This window comes from Coregonus lavaretus (genome assembly GCF_964263955.1).
Source record: "Coregonus lavaretus genome assembly, contig: HAP1_SCAFFOLD_1925, whole genome shotgun sequence".
Lineage (NCBI taxonomy): Eukaryota > Metazoa > Chordata > Actinopteri > Salmoniformes > Salmonidae > Coregonus > Coregonus lavaretus.
This window is the reverse complement of record NW_028163883.1, coordinates 70909-93075: the sequence shown is the minus strand read 5'-3', so window position 1 is coordinate 93075 and position 22167 is coordinate 70909. Positions and strand designations below refer to the sequence as shown.

At 42.8% G+C, this 22167-nt stretch overlaps 1 protein-coding gene across 1 annotated transcript; it reads right to left on the bottom strand.

Annotated features, from left to right (window-relative positions):
* Nucleotides 1-3629: 3629 nt before the first annotated feature.
* On the bottom strand, nucleotides 3630-21699 carry LOC311117686 (uncharacterized protein; the record flags this gene model as incomplete). The annotated part of the gene is made up of 10 exons (XM_084192616.1): nucleotides 3630-3744; nucleotides 4130-4252; nucleotides 4819-4967; nucleotides 5554-5659; nucleotides 6063-6197; nucleotides 8112-8286; nucleotides 9053-9195; nucleotides 13538-13808; nucleotides 14069-14281; nucleotides 21620-21699. Coding segments are annotated over 10 exons (1510 nt in total), but the record flags the coding sequence as incomplete, so codon positions are not given.
* Nucleotides 21700-22167: the final 468 nt, after the last annotated feature.

Genomic DNA, 22167 nt, shown 5'->3' with positions numbered 1-22167 from the left:
GAACTACATAATATTAAGAAATGCTATAGGTGGAAGGAAAGTAGCTTAGAACCTACCAAAAAACATTTAGGCAACAACAAATTCAATCGCTTTTAGACAACTTCCTGGAGAAAAAGTTTCACTGTAATAGTGAAGGTTTAAACTTGGCAGTAGAAAACCTAAACAGTATATTTGACCTCTCAGCTTCCCTATCAAATCTAGGAGACAACCTAAGAAAATTAACAACAATGACAAATGGTTTGATGAAGAATGCAAAAACCTAAGAATGAAATCCAACCAAAAACCTATCCAACCAAAAACATAGAGACCCAGAAAACCTGAGCCTACGCCTTCACTATGGTGAATCACTAAAACAATACAGAAATAAACTACGGAAAAAGAAGAAACAGCACGTCAGAAATCCGCTCAATGTAATTGAAGAATCCATAGAATCTAACCACTACGGGAAAATTGGAACACACTAAACAAACAACACAAAGAGCTATCTATCCAAAACGGATATGTATGGATAAACTACTTCTCCAATCTTTTTTGGCTCTATAACAAAGAACAAACAGCAAAAACATATACATGATCAAACAATAATCTTAGAATCAACAATTCAAAACTACCAGAACCCACTGGATTCTCCAATTACATTGAATGAACTACAGGACAAAATACAAATCCTCCAACCTAAAAAGGCCTGTGGTGTTGATGGTATCCTAAATTAAATGATAAAATATACAGACCACCAATTCCAATTGGCTATACTTAAACTCTTTAACATCATCCTCAGCTCTGGCATTGTCACGACTTCCTCCAAAGCTGCCTCCCCTCCTTGTTCGGGCAGGCTTCGGCGTTCGTCGTCACCGGCCTTCTAGCCACTGCCGCTCCATATCTCATCATTCCATTTGTCTTGTCTTGTCAATTATACACACCTGGTTCATATTCCCGTCATTAGTACGTGTTTAAGTGTTCCCTCTGCCCCCCTTGTCCTTGTGGGTGATTGTTCATTGTGAGGATTAGTAGCTCGGTTGAGCTCAGTATTTTGTGTTGCCGGGGTGTTTTCCCCGTGTGCATGTTTGTTCCAGTGCGCCTGTTTTGTGCACTGAACTGGTTACGCTGGATTATGGAAAAATCTCTGTATACTGTGATTTTTCCTCTTGCGCCTGACTCCTTCAAATCACGCATCACAGGCATTTTCCCAATATTTGGAACCAGGACTGCTCACCCCAATCCACAAAAGTGGAGACAAATTTGAACCCAATAACTACCGTGGGATATTCGTCAACAGCAACCTTGGGAAAATCCTCTGCGTTATCATTAACAGCAGACTAGTTCATTTCCTCAGTGAAAACAATGTACTGAGCAAATGTCAAATTAGCTTTTTACCAAATTACCATACGACAGACCACGTATTCACCCTGCACACCCTAATTAAGGCTTTGTTGATTTCGAAAAAGCTTTTGACTCAATTTGGCGTGAGGGTCTGCTATGCAAATGGATGGAAAGCGGTGTTGGGGGAAAAACCCACGACATTATAAAATCCATGTACACAAACAACAAGTGTGTGGTTAAAACTGGCAAAAACACACACATTTATTTCCACAGGGCCGTGGGGTGAGACAGGGGATGCAGCTTGATTCCCACCCTCTTCAACACATATATCAACGAATTGGCGAGGGCACTAGAACTGTCTGCAATACCAGGCCTCACTACTAAAATCTGAAGTCAAATGTCTACTGTTTGCTGATGATCTGGTGCTTCTGTCCCCTACCAAGGAGGGCCTACAGCAGCACCTAGATTTTCTGCACAGATTCTGACAGACCTGGGCCCTGACAGTAAATCTCAGTAAGACAAAAATTATGGTGTTCCAAAAAAGGTCCAGTTGCCAGGACCACAAATTCTCGATCCCAAAACGCCAAATAATGCATGCAGAGCAGAATTAGGCCGACACCCGCTAATTATCAAAATCCAGAAAAGAGCCATTAAATTCTACAACCACCTATAAGTAAGCGATTCCCAAACCTTCCATAACAAAGCCTTCACCTACAGAGAGATTAACCTGGAAAAGATTCCCCTAAGCAAGGTGGTCCTGGGTCTCTGTTCACAAACACAAACAGACCCCACAGAGCCCCAGGACAGCAACACAATTAGACAAAACCAAATCATGAGAAAACAAAAAGATAATTACTTGACACATTGGAAAGAAGTAACAAAAAAAACTGAGCAAACTAGAATGCTATTTGGGCCTAAACAGAGAGTACACAGTGGCAGAATACCTGACCACTGTGACTGACCCAAAATTAAGGAAAGCTTTGACTATGTACAGATTCCGTGAGCATAGCCTTGCTATTGAGAGAGCCCACCGTAGGCAGACCTGGCTCTCAAGAGAAGACAGGCTATGTGCACACTGCCCACAAAATGAGGTGGAAACTAAGCTGCACTTCCTAACCTCCTGCCAATTGTATGACAATATTAGAAACACATATTTCCTTGAGATTACACAGACCCACAAAGAATTCCAAAACAAACCCAATTTGGATAAACTCCCTTATCTATTGGGTGAAATACCACAGTGTGCCATCAAAGCAGCAAGATTTGTGACCTGTTGCCACAAGAAAAGGGCAACCAGTGAAGAACAAACACCATTGTAAATACAACCCATATTTATGTTTATTTATTTTCCCTTTTGTACTTTAACTATTTGACATCGTTACAACACTGTATATATACATAATATGACATTTGAAATGTCTATTCCTTTGGAACGTTTGTGAGTGTAATGTTTACTGTTAATATTTATTGTTTATTTCACTTTCCTTCATGATCTATTTCACTTGCTTTGGCAATGTAAACATATGTTTCCCATGCCAATAAAGCCATTTGAATTGAAATTGAATTGAGAGAGAGGGAGAGAGAGAGAGAGAGAGAGAGAGAGAGAGAGAGAGAGAGAGAGAGAGAGAGAGAGAGAGAGAGAGAGAGAGAGAGAGAGAGAGAGAGAGAGAGAGAGAGAGAGAGAGAGAGAGAGAGAGAGAGAGAGAGAGAGAGAGAGAGAGAGAGAGAGAGAGAGAGAGAGAGAGAGAGAGAGAGAGAGAGAGAGAGAGAGAGAGAGAGAGAGAGAGAGAGCGAGAGAGAGAGAGAGAGAGAGAGAGACAAAGAGAGAGAGAGAGACAAAGAGAGAGAGAGAGAGAGAGAGAGAGAGAGAGAGAGAGAGAGAGAGAGATAGAGAGAGAGAGTTGGACCACAGTCAGCCAACATGCTGCTCACCATACAGATAATAATATGATAATATAGTAAACTAAATGATAATTCTGTGCCATACTGTATAGATCTAAGACAGTGGTCACTGGTCCAGCAGTCCAAGAGGGCTACAGGGTGTGTGTATGCTTTAGTGTAAGTCAGTGTTGGACTGAGATCAACTCTGTTGTTGTACTAATAACATTTGAACGAAAGCATATGGTTTACATCGTTTTCATGCTCATCAAACCATTCAGTTACCAGTTGTGCCCTGTGGATGGGGGCATTGTCATCCTGGAAGAGGCCACTCCCATCAGGATAGAAATGCTTCACCATTGGTTGAAGGTGATCACTCAGAATGGTTGAGTGGAAGACCCAGAGCTACCTCTCTGTCTTTCTCCTCTTACCCTCCTGCAGTCTGCCATCTGCAGCCGCCGCCCCTCCTGGGAAGATGGTCTTGACGTAGATACCCATGGGTCCATACATGCTGTCCCTGCCCCCCACGATACTGAACCCCAGACCCTGCATGGGACAACACAACAGTTAGGAGAGACTTGAAACTACAGATTGCACCTTTAAGGAGGAGTATTCACCCCCTTTAAAGATGTAATCTGTAGTTTCATTTCTGGTAATGAAAAATATTAACCCGGCCAATAGCACTGAGGGGGTGGTCTTTGCAATTGTACTCTGACTGGCTTAAATGTAACTAGGACCCCGAGTTTTCCCATCAAGTCATATGGTCAGGGAAAACTCAGGGCCAAAGCAACAACTTATCACTAGTATGTGTAAAGATTAGATGCTACTCAGTAGTAGAAGCAAACAATGATGCTTTATTATGAATTAGCCCCAGGGCCACGTGTTGCGTTCAAGATCCTGGAGCAGACGTTCAAACGTGCTGCATAATTACCTTGCCATGGCCCTTCATCAGCACAATGTTACAGATGATGAAGGCTTGGACGTTACTGCAGGAGTGGACCAGATGGGCGGAGCTAAGAGAGCGGCTAAGAGAGCGAGAGGGGCGGGGAACGGGCTGTGGAGGGGGGAGGAGGAGTGGGGTGGAGGGTGGAGAAGGGGGAGGAGGGGGACAGACGGGAGACACCCTCAGTCAGGTTCCACACACACACACACACACACACATACAGGTTTCACACACACACACACACACACACACACACACACACACACATTTTTCCTCGCTCGCTCTAGAGTCCAAGTTCTGCTAAGCAGGAAGAAGCCTGACAAATTGAGTTGACTAATTCCAGATGCTTTTTGGAAGTGTTTTCTACACCTGTTTTTAATCTCCCTTCTTTTCGTATTGTTCTGACGTTTCTCTTCTCTCCGTCTCACTCACTGTATGAGCGGATCATTGAATTATGTAATGATTATAATGTAAAAGAGTCTCCTTCCAAGAACTTCATTGAATAGAAACTTTTATCATGAGAACTCAAATTGAAATAACAAGGCAATAGGAGCAGCGGCTCCTGTAGAAATCTCACGAATGTAATAAGTCAGGACCGATCTTGATTCATTGTAATCAGAGCATTTGCAGGTGCAGAAACTCTCAAGGCAGGTAGGCAGACAGGCACACACACACACCTGGTTGGGGTTGTGAGGAAACTCCAGCTGCTGGGACAGGGACTTCCTGCTGCCAAAGAAACCAGCGGTTCCGTGGGTGTTGCTCTGGTAAAGCTCAGGTGTCTTCAGGATAATAGTGTCCAGGTCTCCGATCCAGTATGGATGGACACCTGAGCACAATTCAATACAATGTCATGTGATTCAATACAATGTCATGTGACTCAATACAATGTCATGTGATGCAATACTATCCAGAGACCAAGCAGAACTCAAGACACCAACTGTGATCAACTGTATGGAACCTGGGTTATCTGCTTCCCTCAATACCACATTAGCCCATTGAGCTAAAGCCTACGACATTTTCTGGGCGATAACAAGACTCTTGGTTACTCATCATAAAAGCAGGTCAAAACAGGGAAAGACTAGTTGCTCAAACAGCAAGGAATGCAATTTGTAAAAAAAAAACTAAAAACAAGTGACTTACAAAACGTACCCAGGTCAATTTCAAGCATCATTACATTTAGTCATTTCCAGAGTTTAGACAACATCTGTGCAGGATGTGACAAACTCAACATCCATTTAGAGATTATAATGTCCTCATGTTCTTCTAGGACAGGAAGGAAATGACTTAATAGTATCTAATGATGTACCACAGGAAACTCAAGACAACTGCCTTTCAGGCCTCATATCGGTGTGTGTGTGTGTGTGTGTGTGTGTGTGTGTGCGTGCGTGCATGCGTGTGTGCATGTGTGTTACTGGTAGAGTTGGAGCGGGTCCTCTTGCAGACCGTCTGTCCCTGAAGACAGTGTCCTGTCCTCTCTGTGTCCCAGCCTCTGTCCTCATTCATCTCTGGGATTGCCAGCTACAACTCACAACATACCAGGGTCATGTTCATTCGACACCAAACGGAGGAAAACACACTGAAACAGGGTCATGGACTAGGCTGGGTGCCAGTCTGTTTAGCTTACATTCCACGCCTTGTACTCCATGTCCTGTGCTACCCTGGTGGAGTAGAATGTTAGCTAAACAGATTGGTACCCAGACTAAGGATGGACTACCTGGGCTGTTATTTTTGTTTTCCGTTTCAAAACGTTTTACAATGATGTGCCCTACTGAATTCAACCCAGGTATTCATCCACTCTTGGAGGGAAATGGATGTTCAAACAATGATTTTCAAAGTTAAAGCCTAAAGATAATGAAGACACACTGAACCAAACAGTCTGTGAATGTTTATCAAGAGGACTTAGAAGAGTCCTAATTGATACCTTGAGGTGGTTGTTGTTCCCAGTGTGTTCTGTCTCTGTGTAGTTGGCCACTGCCATGGGGTCTGCCAGGCTCAGGGGGTCTGCCAGGGTTACACCTCCAGGGGAGTGGGGCTGCTGCTCACATGTTGAGCTTTCCTACAACACACAGAAAGGACTGAAAGTTTAATCGTTATGGAATTCAATGGTGTACATGTGTCAATCTTTCTATGATTGGAGATAGTTTTTAGGACTTATACTGATTGTGTAAGATACAGAATTATTCCAAATAAAATGTGTGAATATAGTATTTAAATGCTTGGAAGAGATTGATGGAATTAAAATGAACTAATAAGCTTCTAAAATATTGATTGCCCTTTTAGTTCATATCTGGAATATATTAGTTAATATATTTAACACTTGCTCACTTCAGTTAGAGAAGTCTGATTTGAATTATTGAATTTCCTGTTTTCAATTTGGTCTCCATAACAACGCATACTATTTCTCTGCTAGAGGCAGGACTGAGTATTATGGGAAAGATTTGAAGGAGAGACTGAAACAGTGTTCAAAACACAATCAGCTGAGTCCAAAGTTGTCACATGTTTTAGACATTCTTTCCTACTTGTCTGTCCCTCCCTTCTCTTCTTATCTGTCTGTCTGTATCACTCTCTCTCTCTTTCTCTCTCTCTCACTTGCTCTCTCTCTCTCTCACTTGCTCTCTCTCTCTCTCTCTCTCTCTCTCATTATCTGTGTGTGTGCCAGTCTCTCTCTCTCTCTCTCTCTCTCTCTCTCATTATCTCTCTCTCTCTCTCTCTCTCATTATCTGTCTCTCTCTCTCTCATTATCTGTCTCTCTCTCTCTCTCTCTCTCTCTCTCTCTCTCTCTCTCTCTCTCTCTCTCTCTCTCTCTCTCTCTCTCTCTCTCTCTCTCTCTCTCTCTCTCTCTCTCTGTGAGTGTGCATGAGCGTGTGTGTGAGAGTCTCTGCCTTATACCCTTCTGTATCATCTCAAACAGACAGGGACTTGGCTTGGTCAGATGTAGTGTCACCTAGCATGAGACAGCTTCAACATATCCTCAGTCCAACCTCTGAAAAATGATTACAAATTGGATGAGGGAGGAAGATGTGAGAGGGCCTTCCACGTAGAGTGAAAGCTGCTTCAACCGCAGTGGGAGAAGTAGAATGAACACTTAAGCCAGGACTCACACTCTATATCCATTCATGAGATATGGGAAATGTAATCTCTCTCTCTCTCTCTCCCTTTTCACCAAATGGCTGACAGCAAAGTCAGTAATCTCTTCCTATTCAATTTCTGTTTTGAGACTATTTTCTACCCGTTTCAGCCAAATGAGGATGGGCCCCCATCAATTTGATTGATTGATCATTTGGAACTGTCACTCCTGTACAGGCAGAATGCATGTCATATCTAATGTCATCAATGTCACTACGCAGCTCTTTTTCCCACATACTGACAGTGCAGTGACTGTGGCTAGCAATGTTTTGTTGCACTATTTGGTTTAATTTGAACTCATTCCATTTCTGATTTCACATCATTTCTGAGGCAATGCAGATATTCTGCCCCACAGATTCCACCTGGGACCAGTGTTGGCTGGGACCAGTGTCTGGTGGATGTAGGATGGGAATGTGGCTACAGCATGTGAAGAAATGCCAGACCCACACAGCCTTAGTGGCTAGAGGGATGATGGAGAATGACCTACTGTAACACAGGTGGAGTGTCAAATCTGTATTATAGTGAGGGTCCAAAATGGCACCCTATTCCCTATATTGTCAATACTTTGGTAAAAGTACTGCACTATACAGGGAATAGGGTGCCATTTGGGACCCAACTGAACATATTATGGGATGTATCAATTTAGAATGGCAAACATAGGAGTTGTCTATGGAAAAAATGGAATAGTCCCCAAGTGCACACCTCGTCCACTGCATGGCACTCCATTTGAAGTAAAACAAATACTATTTGAACCCAGGTCTGGTATGGAGTGCCAACATTTATATTTTTTCTTCATTTCAGCAACAGAACAAGTGGGATGTGAGTGGGATGTGAGTGGTTCTACCTCACTGTAGGCTGTTATGTGGCTGTTCCTGGAGGCGGCCTGCCTCCCTCCCTCCCCCTCTGTCCTGGCAGCATGGCCGTTCTTGGCCTGCCTCTCCACCTCTGTCCTGGCATGGCCGTTTAGACACTGTCCGTTAAAAGGTGCAAGCTTGTCTGTACTCTGAAGGTAACTGCTCCTGGAGAAGCAGGCAGAAAGACAAAGTTAGACAGAAGCTTCAGGGAAATTGCTTTGAAGCTTTCCTCTGAGAACTAAGCATAGAAAAATAGCCACTGTTGTTTGGCAGTGTGGGTACATTAGCCACTACACTTTGGGAATCTGCTGCATGCATTTCCCAAACTGTTGTACACAAGCCTTGGCAAGGCCATCTTCGAAAAACCATAAACTGACAGGTATAATGCACTATGCTAACAGCCATTTTGAATCAGTTCAAAATGTATTACATAGAAAGCCATAACATATAATAATAAGCCTTAAAGGGATACTTCAGGATTTTATCTACTTCCCCAGAGTCAGATAAACTCGTGGATACCATTTTTTTGTCTCTGTGTCCAGTATGAAGCATGCTAGTAGATACCCATAGACTTCCAGTCATTGCGCTAACGCTAGTTAGCATTGGCTTGCAAAACTACCTCTAACTTTTTAGTAGATGCTCTTATCCAGAGCGACTAACAGGAGCAATTAGGGTTAAGTGCCTTGCTCAAGGACACATCGACATATTTTTCACCTAGTCGGCTCGGGGATTCAAACCAGCAACCTTTCAGATATTTTCCCAACGCTCTTAACAGCTAGGCTATCTGTCCCCCCAACTTCCTTCATACTGGACACAGAGACATACAAAATCCCAAAGTATCCCTTTAAGAAGACAGTATAAAGGCCCAGACATGCTTACAAGAAGTAATAAAGCATTATAGCAGTCTGCTTATATCTGTATGGCTTGCTACCTGTGTCCCTCCCCTCCTCCGTTCCTCCCTCGCTCCACACTGGGCTCTTTGTCCTCCGTCTGGTGGCTGCTATCGCCCGTCTGCAGGCCCAGACCCTCCTCGCCCGCCCCCGTCGTTACACACATCCTCCAGATACTGCTCTCCTGCACCAATAGGGCAAGCAGAGCGTTAGCACAAGGGGACCTCTATGCAGGGGCAATACTCTCCTGTGCCAATACAGTCCCAGGAGAGATGAGGTTACAACATGCTCAACTTTGTTTTCTTCATTAGACAAGGGTGTTATAAGTCAAGGAGCGACACAAGCATGCGAAAAGGCTAGCACTCAGTTGATGAAGCTGCAATTGGTGTCCATATCACCAACAAACTATCATGGTCCGAACACATCAAAACAGTCATGAAGAGGGAACGACAACGCCTTTTCCCCCTCAGGAGACTGAAAAGATTTGGCATGGGTCACAAGATCCTCAAAAAGTTATACAGCTGCACCATCGAGAGCATCCTGACCGGTTGCATCACCGCCTGGTATGGTAACTGCTCGGCATCCGACCATAGTGCGTACGGCCCAGTACATCACTGGGGCCAAGCTTCCTGACATCCAGGACCTATATACTAGGCGGTGTCAGAGGAAGGCCCAAAAAATTGTCAAAGACTCCAGTCACCCAAGTCATAGACTGTTGTCTCTGCTATCGCACAGCAAGCGGTACCGGAGCGCCAAGTCTAGGTCCAAAAGGCTCCTTAACAGCTTCTACCCTCAAGCCATAAGACTGCTGAATAATTAATCAAATGGCCACCCAGACTATTTACATTGATTCACTTTACCCTTACTTACATGTAGAAATTACCTCGACTAACCTATACCCCCGCACAATGACTCAGTACTGGTACCCCCTATATACAGCCTCGTTATAGTTATTTTATTGTGTTACTTTTTTATTTTTTCTAACTTGAGTTTATTTAGTAAATATTTTCTTAACTCTATTTGTTGAACTGCATTGTTGGTTAATACATTTCATGGTAAGGTCTCCACCTGTTGTATTCGGCGCATGTGCCAAATAACATCTGATTTGATTGGATTTTAGTGGTTCATATGGATGGTTCCAATAGACTACGATAGCATAAAATATGTTTGTTTAGAGAGTAAAACCAGGGAAGTTGGGGACGGATCTTCAGAGGGGTCAAAGAAACACATTGCCTAGACTAGAGCTACAACTCTAACTGCATATGTATCAAGCACATCAGAGTAGGAGTGCTGATCTAGGATCAGGTCACCCCTGTCTGTATTATCTTATTCATTGTGATCTAAAAGGCAAAGCTGATCCTAAATCAGCTCTCCTACTCTGAGACGTTAGATACATATGGCTCCCCTGGCCTTTTCTTATACCAGTACAGTCCAGTCCAGCAGAGCCAACACAAGGGCACCTCTATGCAGGGTTTTAAAAGACGGCTTTATGACCAAATCAAGACCTTGAGTTAATGGGTTGACAGCTTCAGAACAAATAACAGAGTAGTAGAGCTTTTATAGGTCTATGAACTGTGCCACAGCGTGCATAAGTTACCTTTATGAGAACTGCTAGTGTGTTTAGGCTCCTTTTAAAAGAGAACCATATGATTAACTTAAATCTCACATGACATTGTCCTTATGAAATGCAGGGGCCATTTTTGGAACCATTGTAAAGGTACTGCCCCACACCCACTACGGTTGAAAATTTTTTGAGATGAAATGCTGTAGTCTAACTGTGGGGTGCCTGAGTCTGGGCTAGTGGGTAAAGCTGTAACCTGCAGCACATGGAACCCCCTCTCTCTATCCTTTTCAATGTCTCCCCTTGTTCCATTATATATCTCTATCTGAATATAAACAACAACAACCCAGAGGTATTAAACACACGTTCTAACATGCACATGATATGAACATAAAACAATGTAAAACACAGTGAACGTCAACTCACTGTTTGTTTCCCTCATGGTATTTTTGCATGTATCTGAATGTCTGTTATTGACTGTCCTGTGACATAGCCTTCTGTCAGCTCAGAGTAGCAGGATTGGGCTCAATTCCATTTCTCCTAGGCCAATTCAGGGGTTTGAAAAGGAATCAAGCCTTTCTTTCTATGTGAACTCAATTAATTTGTGACCGGTTGGACACTAACAAGCTCTTTCCTCTGATTCACCCACCAGGTGTGTCTTGTCATAATCAACGGTAGGATCTTTATATGACAGTTTTTAAATGACAGCCTTCCGCTTCACTATCAACGAATTCACTCTTAATGAGTTGACATGGAATCGACCTAACCTTGGTGAATAGAGTTCATTCATAAACTTTAGGGTAACCTTGGGTTTCTCTCTGAATGTCCATAGGATCATACTGTCTTGTGACATAGTCCTCATGTTATCCTAGTGATTAAATAACTAGCATTCATTCATTCATGAACTCTGATTTATGTTCTGCTACGGAACATTTTAATTCCTGACATCAATCTGGCTGAAGGTTGGCCTGAACATAATCAGTCTGCCGCTAAACACTACTTCCTGACATCAATCTGGCTGAAGATTGGCCTGAACAGAATCAGTCTGCTACGGAACACTACTTCCTGACATTAATCTGGCTGAAGGTTGGCCTGAACAGAATCAGTGTACTACGGAACACTACTTCCTGACATTAATCTGGCTGAAGGTTGGCCTGAACATTTACATTACATTTACATTTACGTCATTTAGCAGACGCTCTTATCCAGAGCGACTTACAAATTGGTGCATTCACCTGAACAGAATCAGTCTGCTACGGAACACTACTTGCTGACATCAATCTCGCTGAAAGTTGGCCTGAACATAATCAGTCTGCCGCTAAACACTACTTCCTGACATTAATCTGGCTGAAGGTTGGCCTGAACAGAATCAGTCTGCTACGGAACACTACTTCCTGACATCAACCTGGCTGAAGATTAGCCTGAACAGAGTCAGTCTGCTACGGAACACTACTTCCTGACATTAATCTGGCTGAAGGTTGGCCTGAACATAATCAGTCTGCCGCTAAACACTACTTCCTGACATTAATCTGGCTGAAGATTGGCCTGAACAGAATCAGTCTGCTACGGAACACTACTTCCTGACATTAATCTGGCTGAAGGTTGGCCTGAACAGAATCAGTCTGCTACGGAACACTACTTCCTGACATCAACCTGGCAGAAGGTTAGCCTGAACAGAATCAGTCTGCTACGGAACATTACTTCCTGACATCAATCTGGCTGAAGATTGGCCTGAATAGAATCAGCCATGTGAGTTCACAGCTACTGACAGAGGTGATGCTTTTATCTTATAACACATAGCTAGGAACAAGACTAACAGACCAGCCATAACCTCAAATAGGGGAGGGATGAAGGAAGGAAGGGTGCATTTATTAAGTATTTGAACATGGCCACATTGTCCCGAGGCTCTATGACATCAGTGAAATGTCCTCATAGCCTTGTGTTAGCTAGTTAACATGTCTTTCCCTCCAATGTGGTCTAATACCTCTCTCCCTCCCCTGGTTCCCAACAAACACTTTCTTTGTGTGTGAGTGAAACAGGCCCAAGAGCAGCACTCAGCCCCCTGACACACAGGCCATGTGATTGCTGTTATGCATTTGCACAAGAAACCCAGTCCAGACAGAGATGACTAGAGGAACCCAGTCCAGACAAAGATGACTAGAGGAACCCAGTCCAGACAGAGATGACTAGAGGAACACATTCCAGACTATATTATGGGTAGTACCAGGAGTTCTTCATACACTGGACTCAATCTTCAGATACAATACTGTATTGTATATGTTTTATCCTAAATGCTTTTCATATTGAGACAAGTCCTAACTTGAGATCAACATGCATTATTCATTCCCCCCCCCCCCCACAAATCTCCCATTGTCTTCAATGCATGTTTCAAGTGAGGATCTGACCCCTTTTGAGCAACTAAGACTCTCTACCCACCACACATAACAAGAAGTAAGTCATATGCTTTTGAAGGCTGGAGTCTTTAGCTTGTTCACTCTTGCAATAGCAGTAACAGTCTTAACATGCAACATGTATGGTACCTGAACATGGTATGCTAATCCACCCTGATGCCTAGCTGTCAGCCTGTCAGCTGAGAAAGGATCTACATGTCTGACCAATACACTGCCTGAGGGACTGGACTGACATAAACACACATCTTTTTAGTTTTTCCAGATTCATTAAAACTTCTTATCATAGTTCTCTTAGTTAAGTAATAGTGTGTATAACGTGCATTAACAATGATTATGTGCATAAAAAATGGTTTTCAAATGTATTGATAAAAACAACCAATGCAAAGATAGCACTGTGCAGAACAGTCATAATTCAGGACCAGGAGGCATACATTGTTAATAGCACTTTGCAAACAGCAACCCTGTTGGCTTGGCACCACATTATGATGTAATATATCATTGAAATGTCCAAACACAACTCCATAATGTTATAAGCAAATGATCCCCATTCATACCTTGATACTGAAGGACCTCCTCATATTCCTCTTGTGTTCTCCTGTAGCCCTGAGTGTGTTGGTGGCCTCTACGGGTGGCTGTGTAGATGCCTGCATAGTTCCTCCACTCTCCTGGGGTCCTTCCTGGATCTTCTTCCGGTACCTTTCCCCCTCTCTGTCCCCCTCCCCGTCTCTCCCCAAGCCCCCGTCTCCCTCCCAGCCCTCCCCTGGCTGTCTCTCTTCGGGGCTGGGGCAGTCATCACTGGCCCTGGAGTGACAGAGGATCAGAGACCTGGAAGGAAGAAGAAGAAGAAGAAGAAGAAGAAGAAGAAGAAGAAGAAGAAGAAGAAGAAGAAGAAGAAGAAGAAGAAGAAGAAGAAGAAGAAGAAGAAGAAGAAGAAGAAGAAGAATTAACGGGAAAAGGAAAAGGCATATCGTTGCTACCTCGTATTCCAACCAAAAATCCATTATGCTCCCAGCAAGGCCTCCGCACATTGGCTTTGACTAAACCAAGCAGCCTGAAGAGCGGTGTGCTACGAACAGATTCCATACCTGGAGAGCATGGCTAGCTTGTTGGAGCGGTGGCGGTGGCTGTGGCTAGCGTTGGTGGTGTTGCTCTTCCCAGAGTCCCTGCCTCGCCTCTCCATCCTCCGAGCTGCCGCCGTGCTGGCTTTCCTCCTCTGGTAGGAGTATCTCTGGGGCATGGCCGTTAGAGTGTGTGTGTGTGCTGCTTGTGTGTGTGCTGCTAACACACTCTCACACACACTCCTCCCAGCCGGCACACAGGCTAATGGAGAGGGACACTCTGCAAGGCAATTTGAAAATTCAATTAGGAAGTCTGTCTGTGTGTGTGTGTGTGTATGTGTACGTGTATATGTGTGTGTCTGCATGCGTGCGTGTGTGTGTGTGTGTGTGTGTGTGTGTGTGTGTGTGTGTGAGCGTGCGTGTGTGTGTGTGTCCGTGCATGCATGCTTGCATGCTTGTGTGTGTCATAAGTGTTCTGAGAATCTGCTGAGGCAATGGTCGAAGCAGAGATAAGAGATCTTTTCTTCCCTGAAAACAGCAGCATGTTGCTGCTAGAGCCTCCTGAATAGGGCTTAATCAGACTCCTGATATTTAGACTGCACACACTGTAAACACACATGTACGTGCAAACAAAGACACGCATTAATATACACACGTGCACACACATGCACACACGTGCACACATGTGCACGGACACACACACACCAAAGCTCCTTCCCCCGGGATTTGAGGTCATGGAGACCATGAACTTACAGTAACCACACTAACGGAGATCTGCACTGAGATTGTTCTGGGCTCACAAAGTGCCTCCCAAATGGCCTTATGAGCCCTGGTGAAAAGTAGTGCACTAAATAGGGAATAGGGTGGCATTTGGAACGCAACACTTAGAATAGGAAAACCCCTACATAATAAAGTAAACAAACCCATACACATTTCAACTGATCCAGCTGCTACTGTTTATTGTCTATCCTGTTGCCTACTCACTTTATTCCTACACTCTTAGAAAAAAGGGTTACAAAAGGGTTCTTCGGCTGTCCCCATAGGAGAGCCCTTTTTGGTTCCAGGCAGAACCCTTTTTGGTTCCAGGTAGAACCCTTTTGTGTTTCATGTAGAACCCTCTGTAGAAAGGGTTCTACATGGAACCCAAAAGGGTTCTACCTGGAACCAAAAAGGGGACAGCCGAAGAACAGCCGAAGAACCATTTAAGGCTCTAGATAGCACGTTTTCTTCTAAGAGTATAGTTATATGTACGTATCTACCTCAATTACCTCATACCCCTGCACATCGACTCGGTACTGGTACCCCGTGTATATATCCAAGTCATCATTACTCACTGTGCATCTATTATTACTTTGGTAACACTTTACTTGACACCTAGTGTCATGACACGTTATAACACGATCATAACCATGTCATAATATGTCATAACACTGTCATGACCCATATATTTACATCTGTTGTGACATATATTGCGTTCTTTTTGTGGCTGGTTATGACACCTACATAAGAGTGTCAAAACCTATATTTATTCAAATGTGTTTTTTCCCTGCCAAGAAATTTCCATTTTCATTGTATTTTGAATAACTTGTTGAAAATACACTTCATGACACTGTTATGAACCATTATCATCATCCTGTGTCACTTTACTTGGACTAAGAAAATACACTTTATGACAATGTCAAGAAGCGTTATGACCATCATAAAAATATAAGCCAGATAGGCTTAGCCAGATAGGCTGCCAGTCATCAGTCAGAGTGTCTTGTCCTGCTCCTGAAATCTGCTCCTGCACTCATCCCAGTCATCAGCAACAGAGCATTGGGGTAGGTGCATGTCTGACATAAATGTATGCGCAATTACAATGATAATTAAATATGGTCAATTTCAGAAAATGTCATATAACAAATACTGTTGACAAGTAGGCTATGGTGTAATGGCATGTTTTGCCTTGTGTGGTAGGTCTTGTGGGTTTTGACACTCTTATGTAGGTGTCATAACCAGCCATAAAATAACGAGATACATGTCACAACAGGTCTAAATATATGTGTCATGACAGTGTTAGGACCATATTATGACAGGTTATGACAAGTTATGTCAGCTGTTGTGACATATTATGACATAGTTATGATCGTGTCATAAAGTGTTATGATGCTAGGTGTCAAGTAAAGTGTTACCATTACTTTTATTATTCTGTGTTTTACTTTTTTATTATTTCTCTATTTTCTTTCTCTCTGTTAGTCTACACCTGTTGTTTATGAAGAATGTGACTAATAACATTTGATTTGATTTACTGATGCATACAAGTAAATGGTATATAAGTGTACCACTGTAGCACTAGTAATAATAGTATAGACTATTATTAGTATTGAAGTATAGTCCAGTAGCAGTCGTAGTAGTAAGAGTTGGGAGTTGGTGTGTTCATCACACTAATAGTATAAGTGAAGGTCTCCTGAGTAACTGCTACTCTCTCACTATAAGAAACTTATATGATTTTTTTATTTTTTTTATTTCACCTTTATTTAACCAGGTAAGCCAGTTGAGAACAGGTTCTCATTTACAACTGCGACCTGGCCAAGATAAAGCAAAGTAGTGCAATAAAAACAACACAGAGTTACATATGGGGTAAAAAACATAAAGTCAGAAATACAACAGAAAATATATATACAGTGTGTGCAAATGTAGCAAGTTATGGAGGTAAGGCAATAAATAGGCTATAGTGCAGAATAATTACAATAGTATTAACACTGGAATGCTAGATGTGCAAGAGATTATGTGCAAATAGAGATACTGGGGTGCAAAAGAGCAAAATAAATAACAATATAGGGATGAGGTAGTTGGGTGGGCTAATTTCAGATGGGCTGTGTACAGGTGCAGTGATCGGTAAGGTGCTCTGACAACTGATGCTTAAAGTTATTGAGGGAGATAAGAGTCTCCAGCTTCAGAGATTTTTTTTTTTCTGCATATGCATTATAGATGTTGCTGTTTCACTCAAGTCAGAAACACTTAGCTAAGTATACAGCAGGCTACATACACTGTGTTCTGAGATATGATACTGTGGAAAACAAACAATTTGAAGATTTTCTGCACAGTATGTTTATTAGCTAGCTAGCCAGTCAGTTTAAGTGGAATGATTCCAATAATTGTTCAAATTAACTGTCAATATGCCAACATTCCATACAAATGACGCAGTCAATCCACAGCCAGACACTGGCTGAAATCATTAGCTGTTAGGACTTAGAGAAGTTGTAAATGCAACAAAGTACTGACACTGTTTGATATTATAGCAACGTTTATTACACCAGCTTTCCAAGAAAACAAACATTGAGACAGTTATGGTCTGTTGACATATATTTTAGAGGTTATTTATACAGAACATGTCTATAACACCTGTATCAACTGTATTTATAATTATATGAGAATATTTTAGGTTAACAATCATTCTATTACACAATGTCTGATATAGCACATGTTTTATTTGTATCTTCCTGCAGAAGTCAAATCTGGATTATGCCTCTACTGCCATTCATTCCAATTAGACTGCTTTGGATTTCTCCCTGACCACAATGGCTTTTCATACCATTCTGGAACGTTGAGGGTTTATGACATAGTCTCTCTAGTAATATATTGGGATATCTATACTCCTGCCCTATGGGCTGCTTACTTACTTACTTTACATACAGTAATACAACCCCACTGTCATGCTTTGCTCTGTATTGTTATGTTTGCTGTTGACTGTCATTGTCACGGTTTCGGCCGAGGCTGCTCCTTCTCCTTGTTCGGGCAGGCTTCGGCGGTCGTCGTCCCCGGAGTACTAGCTGCCACCGTTCGTTGTTTCTGTGTGTGTTTGGTTTGGTCTGATTTGTTACACCTGTTGCTCATTTCGTCTTGATTATGTGTCCTTTAAGTTCTCGTTGTTTCTGTCTTGTGGTTGTGTGTAGTTGTTCGATGTCAGCAGGTGTTGCCAGTCAGTTTGTGCTCTATGTTATTAGAGAGTCCGCACGTTGTGCGTTTGTTGTACTTTTACGCTGAGTGCGTTTATTTTTCCTTGTTCGACCGGCTCTGTTTGTAGCCGTTATTTTCTGTGGACTTTATTAAAGTGTTTTTTGGACTTGCATCTGCATCCTGCAATTGATTCCACACCACACCTACGCCCGTCCTTGACAGTCATGTACAGACCCTTTCTCTGTATTGTGTTGTTTACTGTTGACTGTCATGTACAGATCCTTTCTCTGTATTGTGTTGTTTGCTTTTGACTGTCATGTACAGACCCTTTCTCTGTATTGTGTTGTTTGCTGTTGACTGTCATGTACAGATCCTTTCTCTGTATTGTGTTGTTTGTTGTTGACTGTCATGTACAGACTGTTGACTGTCATGTACAGACACTTTCTCTGTATTGTGTTGTTTGCTGTTGACTGTCATGTATAGACCCAGGAAGCCAAACTGTTTGCAAAGACATCATTATTATTTATTCTGTGAAATCCTGGTTTAAACTGTAATCGCACATCTCTACAACCAGGAAATTTGTTTACAAACAGAAATTGCATCCCATGACAAATTCTGGTAGTTGTGCATGTTGTTGTGCATGTGTGACTCTTTGGAAAGCATTTCCTCTTAAAAAACAATCAACATTATTCATCATTCTTTGAGGTTGTTCGAATAAGTGCAGTGGGCTTTGGCCCGTGACGTGAACAGGCGAAAGCAGTGAGGGAGGAGCGCCATTCTTAAATCGAACAGTAATCTGCGCTCCTCGTCATGTTGTCAACAAGGCAGCATGATGCATTGTTCAGAAACATACATCTCTTTTCCATAAAATATATGTTCTATTTTTTTTTTACTCGTTTTCATTGGGAAGGCAGATAAAGCCTTTTTATCAAAAGCAAACACTTCTCCATGTAAAAACACAGAATCCTACTCACTACGCCACGTGCTTAACCTACGTCACTTTTGTTTTGAGACTACTTTGCGGTCGGCCAAAATGGGGCACCTGGCTCACGCCGAGGAGGGATCCCGGTTCCAGAACGAATGCATTCAACGCTAACCCGGTTCACCAGGGGCAGGCCCAGGGCATTAATATAATCCCCTCATTGGTCTGGAGACGTGAAAGTACATTTGATTGGTTGGTTGCTTGTTCTGATGATGTCACACGACCAATAAAAATGGCTATCAGTGCCACCTCAAAATAACATTGTGTACTTTATGTTCCCAGCCCAATAAATGGCTATCAGTGCCGCTTCAAAATAACATTGGGTACTTGATGTTCCCAGCCCAGTAAATGGCTATCAGTGCCGCTTCAAAATAACATTGGGTACTTGATGTTCCCAGCCCAGTGAATTAGATCATTTACAAAACACTTCATTCATGGTGGAACGATGCCTGTTGTTGAGACCAATTGCAATAATGAGAGAAACCAGACAGCTTGGAATGTAAATAATTCCATAGAGTAATCTGGAGAGAGAGATATTCTCTGCAATAACGCCTGTCAATAATGCCCAAGAATAGAAGAAAAAAAATTAGAACTAAAAACAATTATTAACAAAAATATGAAAGGGTAAGACTTAATATGAACCCTGTGTCATAAAGGTTACATAAGACTGTCATATCAATGACATAACATGTTATAAGCAATGATGACTGACTGGTGTTAATAGATAGATGGGAGGTGTTGAATGGAATTGAAGGATGGGACTAATAACAACTAACAACAAACAATAACAAGATAACTAATAATGTAGGCACGCTGTATCCATAATACGTGTATGGGTTGTAGGTTGGGAGCTTTTGTGAAGGAGCACAGTTAGAAAGATATGGCATATAGAAGCAAACCGGATGGACATCATGAAAATGATCGGAGAGGTTGAGAGTAGAAGAAGTTCAGGAGAAAGAACAAACAAAATGTAATTACTGTAAAATTGACTGTGTCCATAAAATGTAGATAGTGGGTATGGGCTGGAAGTAGAGGCCTAGGTGTTGTTGTTCACTAGTTTACTCCAAGTGGGGAAAGGGTGGCGGGGTTGGAAAGTAATAAAGGGGAATATAAAAAAATATAAAAAATAAAATGCTGACTGACAGGCCTCTCATGCTGAGCCAATGCATATTGGGTCTTCATTTCCCCCCTTCCACACACACACACACACACACACACACACACACACACACACACACACACACACACACACACACACACACACACACACACACACACACACACACACATACACACACACACAACCCTGTCCCAGCCACATGTCTTTGGTCACTTCCCTGCTCTCTGTGTTCCCTGTCCAAGGACCACAGGAGCTGACTTCCACAGGAGCTGTGATGTCACATGCTGACAAATACCTCTCTGTCTGCTGGTTGATACAACACTATGGTGTGGTCTTCCAATAACACATGTGAGGCTAAGTGGAAACCACATGTTGTTTTTTAAAGATAATTGGCAGCACTGATAACGGAAGGATGTTTGTCATTATTGTAATGATGAGGCAAGCAGCACACAGTCCCATTTAGTGTGTTTGTTGTAAATGCTTCAGGTTGGCTAATAATCCCTCAGCTCAGATACAGTAGATAGACTGGAGACATGGATCTGCATCATCTTGTAGGTTTGTTGAAGGTCGTCCTCTCTCTCCATCCCTCTCTATCTTCCTCTGTTTACTGTTCACTGCTGCCTGTAACCTCTCTCTCTCTCATCCCCACTTATCTTTCTCTCTCCCTCCTCTCTCTCTCCTCCCCCTTCTCTATCTCTCTCTCTCTCGCTCTGTCTCTCTCTCTCTCATCCCCACTTATCTTTCTCTCTCCCTCCTCTCTCTCTCCTCCCCCTTCTCTATCTCTCTCTCTCGCTCTGTCTCTCTGTCTCTCCTCCCCACTTATCTTTCTCTCTCCCTCCTCTCTCTCTCCTCCCCCTTCTCTATCTCTCTCTCTCGCTCTGTCTCTCTCTCTCTCCTCCCCTTCTCTCTCTCTCTCTTGCTCTGTCTCTCTCTCTCTCTCCTCCCCCTTCCCTTCTCTCTCTCTCTCCTCCCCCTTCTTTCTCTCTCTCTCTCTCTGTCTCTCTCTCTCTCTCTCCCCATGTTGGTTTGAGAGCACAGTAAACCCCACACGCGCGTGCGCGCGCACACACATACAAACACACGCACACACACACACACACACACACACACACACACACACACTGATGCTGACACAGCTTAAGCTCAAGGTCAACTTGCCTCTTCTAGACTGTTGACTTGACTTCTACTCAGGGTAGGGTATTGGTTAGTGCACTAGGTAGATATGAATGGCTTTTCTAATATTTGTTTTCAGATAATTGGCTATACCAAAGTGAAAGTGAAAGAATAGGTCTACAGGGTAGATAGCCTGTGTCAGCAGTGACATGCCTGGGCCTACAATGACTCTGGTCTAGATTGTCACATGTGACGCAGCATGCGAACGAAGTGTTTTCATCAAAATTCATTTTTTTGCGGAACTTCCTTCTTGAAAATGTGATCTTTCAGGTGCCTTAATAACAAACTAGAATGTGAAGTGTAAATACTAATACAAATGTTAAATTACGAGCGAAGCTGGTAAGAATGTTATCTGAATGTATACCTGCCAAACAAGAGGAGGATGGGCTCCTTCTTTAGAGCCTGGTTCCTCTTAAGGTAGTTCGTCTTAGGGAGTTTGTCCATAGCAGCCCCTGTCCTTCTGCTGCTATTGCTGCCATGTCTTTAGGGGTCAGGCCCAGGTTATTGTTAAGCACTTTGCCAGAAATGCATTTAGGAAAAAGCAATATACACATTTTGGCTGTTGAACACAGAAATGCCATCTCATCATAGTATCTAGGTACCCAGCATCTACTGCCCAGGTTTTCAGTTGGTTCTGTACTCCAGTACTTGGCGCTATTAGACCTTAGCCCATAGAAATAGAATAACTAGAACAGACATTCTCATTAAAGTCAATGTACCATGATGGGTGGACCGGCGGCCATATTGAGTGAACCCATGCCAGTCATTATATTTCTAGGCCCTTGCCAGGCACAGAGTTGGTGACTGTGACCGTGTGTATTTCTGTGTGTGTTTTGTATAATCCTCTGGTATAAGGTCACTTGTTTAAAGGACTTAAGGGAGGAACGTTCACGTCTTCCAGTAATGGAACAG